This window comes from Trichomonas vaginalis, chromosome III, assembly GCF_026262505.1.
Source record: "Trichomonas vaginalis G3 chromosome III, whole genome shotgun sequence".
NCBI classification, from domain to species: domain Eukaryota; phylum Parabasalia; order Trichomonadida; family Trichomonadidae; genus Trichomonas; species Trichomonas vaginalis.
Genome location: NC_067205.1, coordinates 4,941,340 through 4,947,339, shown reverse-complemented (window position 1 = coordinate 4,947,339; position 6,000 = coordinate 4,941,340). Strand labels below are relative to the sequence as shown.

The 6,000-nt window shown below is 33.8% G+C and overlaps 3 protein-coding genes and 2 pseudogenes across 5 annotated transcripts, besides 1 other annotated feature; 2 read left to right on the top strand and 3 right to left on the bottom strand.

The window, feature by feature from the left end:
• Positions 1 to 100: 100 nt before the first annotated feature.
• On the bottom strand, positions 101 to 1,102 carry TVAGG3_0643900 (organellar and viral DNA polymerase type B; the record flags this gene model as incomplete). Its single annotated transcript, XM_051241377.1, has 1 exon — positions 101 to 1,102. A coding segment is annotated over one exon (1,002 nt), but the record flags the coding sequence as incomplete, so codon positions are not given.
• Positions 1,103 to 1,309: 207 nt separating this feature from the next.
• TVAGG3_0643890 lies at positions 1,310 to 2,238 on the bottom strand (annotated as a pseudogene). Its single transcript has one exon. A coding segment is annotated over exon 1 (929 nt).
• Positions 2,239 to 3,337: 1,099 nt separating this feature from the next.
• Positions 3,338 to 6,000: part of a mobile genetic element that runs on past the window's edge.
• Positions 3,744 to 4,187, top strand: TVAGG3_0643880 (uncharacterized protein; the record flags this gene model as incomplete). The annotated part of the gene is made up of 1 exon (XM_051241376.1): positions 3,744 to 4,187. A coding segment is annotated over one exon (444 nt), but the record flags the coding sequence as incomplete, so codon positions are not given.
• TVAGG3_0643870 (KilA, N-terminal/APSES-type HTH, DNA-binding family) lies at positions 4,593 to 5,149 on the bottom strand (the record flags this gene model as incomplete). The annotated part of the gene is made up of 1 exon (XM_051241375.1): positions 4,593 to 5,149. A coding segment is annotated over one exon (557 nt), but the record flags the coding sequence as incomplete, so codon positions are not given.
• TVAGG3_0643860 lies at positions 5,334 to 5,628 on the top strand (annotated as a pseudogene). Its single transcript has one exon. A coding segment is annotated over exon 1 (295 nt).

The following is a 6,000-nucleotide window of genomic DNA, read 5'->3' as shown; positions in this document are numbered from 1 at the left end:
ATCCTCCATCCGTTGTTGTGCTATTGAGAGAGATACCATTCTTAGCGCGTTAAGCAATAACATCTTGCTTCACGCCTTTCATTCTGCAGTGAAATGCAACTTCATTTAAATCGTTAGTGAGTAAGTCTATGTAGGTCTTCTTTCCACAGAAAATACTTTTATAAGCTAAACTTTGTTTTCCAGGTGTTATTTCTGCAAAGTCGCTATGAAATTGACCAAGGTTCTTTCCTATAAGTTCGCGACCATATCTCTTCTTAAACTCTGCTGCAAGCTTTGGTATGTCTTCATTATATAAGTGCATACTGTCGGTATCCTGGTAAAAGATTTGAAGACCCATATCTTCAGCAGTACAGAATACTTCATTCATAATACGTTTTGACATAGACAGAATATTAACACCAAGTGGACAGAAGTTAAAGTGTCTGCAAATGCTTTTCGTTAGCTTGAAAATAGTTTTATCTGAACCATCCAAACCTTCGAACTTCACTATATGGTTGTAATTTCTTATAGCATATCTTATAGCATCTTTGTCATTTACTATGGTTATTTTTGACTCAATAGGAGATAGAATAGTTTTGCCATAAATGCTGTTCAGAATGAGTTTTATAATTTCTTGTAAGGGGTTTCCTTCTTTCTTATACTTTAACCTTAACTCAAACAACTTCTTTACTTCATCTCTTATTCTCATATCTCTGTTTCCATCGTAATAGTATCCTTGCAACACTTCACATTTGACACATTGATATTTTATGAGGTCTTGTAATGTTATATGGTCAACATACATGAGACAGCAAGTGTTTGAACTTCTTGGAACGTTAAGTTCTGGATTTAGTTCAGGGTCGCAAACTATTAAATGAAAGTGTCTGGGTATACCAATCTCTGTTATCTTAATGAGAACAAAGAAGCCAGACATAAACTTTTCACCAATGGGTTCCTTTTGGTCATCATCGAATAAATGTCTCATGAGATACTCTGTGCTTAACATTTCTTCCTTCAATACTTTTGGAATACCTTCTAAAGTATAAAGTCTTGCTATAGCTGAAGGATATAATGAAACAGTGTCGAAGTCAGCAATGAGTTTCTTTTTGCTCTTTTGTTTCATGTTATCTGACAACATACATCTTCCACCTTGAATGCATCTCGAAATAAATTCTCTTGGTTTATTTGAGAGGTCATAAAGATTTCCATTCGGGAAGTATACTCTGTTCTCAAACAATTTGTTAGCAATAGAACAAATACTAACGTAGTCATAAACGTTTAAATCAAACTCTTTCAATAAGTCATTGCGGAACTTTACAAAACCTTCTCTTAAAATTCTTACATCTTGTTTGCAGTAAAACGTGCTATATTTTTCTAAGTCGAAGTGGTTTTCATCTATTCTGCAACCTTTGATGGAATCTATGTTTTCATAAATGTATCTGCATCATGGATAAACTTACATGCTTCAGAAATGACACCAGTTCTGTTGTCATTTGCTAACAAAACACTGCTGTAGTAGTTATATGGAAATACTTCTTTCGGTCCTGTTTGTAAGTTAAACATAGCAGGAAATAGTTTAAGCTTCTTATTTATAACACTGTAAGAGTCTTTTATAATAATTGCCCGTCCTTTATATAAACCAGTTATTTGCATTGTTCGTGAACCTTTAATGATGGGAGTTCCTTTCACTTCTGTCATGTGTCTTAAGATGAAGTTTATGTCATAACTGAGGTTGTGGAAATATATTAAACTCTTGTCAGGAAGTCTTTCCAAAAATTCTGTTGCACAGTTTTGACCCCAAATGCTTTCACTCACTGAACCATCTTCACTGTCATAACAGATGTTAAAAGCTTTATGAAAGCCGTCTGTGCTACACTCAAAGTCAGCAAAGAAAACGTGCTCAGGAATGAATTTACATTTAGCTTTATTTACTTCTTTTGACTCTGCTTTCTTCTTCAGTTGTACACAATACTTTGGAGCATATGTCAAATCTTTAAATGGTGCAAGGTTCTGTTTATATAAGTCAGTAGTATATGTGAAAAGTTCTCCATAAGAAATAGGTTCGAAATATTTGCACTCCCACAATGTTTTCATAACATCCCATAGCGGTGTTGTTCTATCATAACGAACTACATATTTATCTTCTCTCTTTGTATAAATCTTCATCTGTTTCTCAATGTTCATTCCACCACACTCCTTCAAGATTTCTATATAGTTTCGAATGAAGTATGTTGTCATTGGTAATCTTTCATTTAGCATGTAGTGGTCTTCAACAAGAAGTAAGTCAATAGTTCTAACAGTTTCGCATTCTTTTGGTATATATCTCTTTATTTCATTATGTCTTGAGTCATTGAAATAACCAATGGTAACATTAAATGCTATACCTGTTGAATCGGAAATTTCTTGTACTTTACTTTGAGGAAAGTCTCTAACACGAATGACTTCTCTCATGTGGTCAATAGTTTCTTCATTTACTCCAGCCTGAATGCAAGCATAAACGAAACAATTGTCCTCTGTCATAAGTGTTGCAGTTCTTTTGTTCAGTTCATTGAAGATTTGGTAGCGTTCAAGATTTATAGGTAATGTGCAAAGATACTTCCAGAACTGACCGCTTCTCTTCTTATAAAACTTCTTTTCACCATTATCTTTCCAAAAGCTTTCTATAAGTGCTGGGTTTCCTGTTTGCTTAAGAGCTTCCAAAATGGCTTTCTGGTCATTTGTCAGTGTGCTTTCATCTCTATATGGTCTCTTTTTTGGTTTGCCTTTCTTTACATCTGACATCGTTAAGCCTTCATATTCTGTTAAATCATACATCTTTATTTCGGTAAGATTCTTTATGTTTGTCAAGAAGAAGTCATAGTGCATTTCAACAATACCTGCAGCATTTGCTTCTATCTCTGATATAAAGTTCTCCTTCAAGAGCTGATGTAGTAATGTTCCAATATTATTGAGGTTTAACGTAGAACATTCATACTTTCCACCAAGTTTATAACATACCATCCATCTCTGTTGCGAGTTTATTTTAATTTTCTCTAAGAGTCTCATGAAAACCTTACCGAAATGTTTGTGTAAGTAGTCTCTGTTTGGTTCATCTAAAGCTTCGATGTTAAAGTCAATGAGTCTATTGCCTGACTTCACATTTCTCTTCCTATTCTCTTCATCTTTCTTTAACCATCTCTCACCTTCTTTTGGTTTGTCGTCAATGGAACGAATGACATCGTTAGCTTTGCGAACTTGTTCTATAGCACTTTTAAACATCTCTCTTCTCTGTTGTTTCAGTGTGTCATCTCTTTTCGTGTTTCACCAACGTTTGCATTTGTTATGTCAAACATCTCTCTTCTTACTTCATGAGTACAGCTCTTCTTGTTTCACCAACGTTTGCATTTGTTATGTCAAACATCTCTCTTCTTACTTCATGAGGTACTGAACGTCTATGATATAAGTCAATAGCAATGTCATTTAAAGGAAATGCTCTTGCATGGACTTCGTCCTCGCCGCGTTGCGGCTTTATGAACTCATGAATTCTATCATAACTTATTGCACCATTATAGTCTTTAATGAAGTCAGCGAGTGCTTTTTTGTTTGTTGCGTAATGCTTTGCAACATCTATATTAGCTTCTGTAAGAAGTTGTTTTATTTCCGAGTGTTCTAACTTAGACAACTTCCGATACATCTTTAGTAGGAAATAAAAAAATATTTTTTGAAAAAATTAGATTAGATTTTTTTTAAGTTATTTTTCAAAATAATTTAATATTTTTATTTTAATGAAACACATGCAAGATTGCAAGTTCTTTTCATACAATGCTCTCGCTACTGCCATCAAGAATGAGTTCAATAATGCTTCAAACGTTAATGTTATCTTTAACAAGAAGTTTGTGAAAGAATCTAAGTTTGGTCAGTATGTCAGACCATTAGCTATCGTCATTGACCGCAAACGTTATACTTCACAAGAGTTAGCAGTAGTTTTGAAACAAAAGGGTTTCTTCGTGAATGTCAAAGATACACACTATACTGTCATAAAGAACTCCAACATTGACTTCTTCAGTATTGCTATGAATCTTTCCGAACAGAAAGAATATAAGAAGGGTGAAACATCTGTGAAATATTATCCTTCATCTCTGAAGACAATAACGAACAAAGATGTTATACAAAAGTTCTTACCAAAGGTTGAAGAAGCTTCAATTGACATTGACGAAGGAAGTGAAATGGTTGAAGAAATTGACCCTGAAGCTATTTAACCAAAAATATATTTTTGGTGAAGAGGTGAGATATCACCTGTTTTTTCACCTCATTCTCTCTTCGTTAATGTTGTCGTGACTTCTTCGTTAATGTTGTCGTGACTTCATTCTTCCTCTTTGAAGTTATCGAAATATTCTGTTATTTTTTCCTTCAGTAATGTTAAGTCTTCTTTGAAGGTAAGTATTGTGCAACCTTTGATGTCATAGTGTGTTTGAGGAAGAGTATTTTTGACAATTTCTTTTATTTGCTCATTCGGTGTCATTGAAATCGGTAAGTTTTCACGATAGAACCAGTTTCTGTCAGATTTATATATTTTAGCAAGGTCGTAAAAGCTTTTGTTGTTTCTTCTGACTAAATGCAACATAACCATATCTCTATCTTCTTCTTTCTCCAACTCTTCAGTATAAATCATATACTTATAACTCTTTTCCTTTCCTTTTGGTACTGAACGTGGTATTCTTTTCTGTATGCTTTTGTCTTTGGATTCAATGACTTCATCTTTTGCTTGAAGTTTCTTTTCCATCTCTCCACGTTCTGCTTTATATAGTTCATCTAACATCATGAAAATATAACAAGCATAACGAGGTGAAGCCCACATTGCTACAGCATTTACTAAAAGTCTATGAACATAATAACCTTTCAAACCAGGTGCCAAATTCTTGCGATTTTCGTACGGAATCTCTTCCCTCGGTTTTCCGAGGGAAGCAATCATATGAGGAAATTCTTCTAAAAGTTCTTTTGCCTGTTGGTTTTCAAACCAATGATATGCTTGCTTTGTAGAACGAAGAGCGTTCATTATACTTTGCATTTGATACATATCATCTTTGACTGAACGAATGAGTCTCAATTGTTTGTTATATTGTATGTATTCGTATTCTTCATTTATGGCTTCATGAACGATAGCAGTTGTTGTGTTCTCTAATGTTGACATTACTGTTCTTACATACAGGATAAAAAAATAAATAAAATAAAAACTAACTTTATTTTTTCTGAGATAAACACTATTTCTTCACAACATTAAATTTTATCCTGTATGAAATGACTTTAAAAAGATTATTGACTGACTTCGAATACTATCTCATTGACGCACTGACAGACCCTCAAAACTGTGTTGAAAGTTCTTTAAGCTTTAAGATTGAAGGTACGACGCATTTTGTCTTCACTTACGTATTGAAAGAATATGACCGTTATCATAACGAAGTGAATCAAACACTAATAAAATTTGTAGATAAAAAATTGGTTAACAATGAATATTTTAAACGTGAAGACCCAAACACTGCTGGAGATGATGAAGAATACAGACAAGTTATTGAAAAAAATAACGCAAGATTAGATGCAATAGAAAAGAAGTTTAATGAATGTCTTACAAACACGTATGAATATCTTATGCAGTGGGAAGCCAGATGGAAATAAATTTACGTCAAATATGCAATTTATAAAATCTTATGTCGACAGGCTACGTAGCACAGTGGTCTAAGGTGGTGTTATGGAGGGGTCAAGGTCTGTGGTTCGAACCGCGACAGCGCCGTATTTTCTTATTTTCTTTATTTGTCTTGTTTGTCGTGAATAAAAAGTGTCATAAAAGTGCTCTATCTTCCACGGGAATAAATAAAAAATTTACTTTATTTCTTCTTTATTTCTTTGTTCCCGTGGAAGAAGGGTTTTGCTGTTTTTTCTCAGCCGAAATCAATGATTTTTTCATTTTTGGAATCCTTAGCGAATGAGGAATCTTTTCTCTCGTGGAAGCTTTGACCTAAAATATAATTTAGGTGAAGAGGTGAG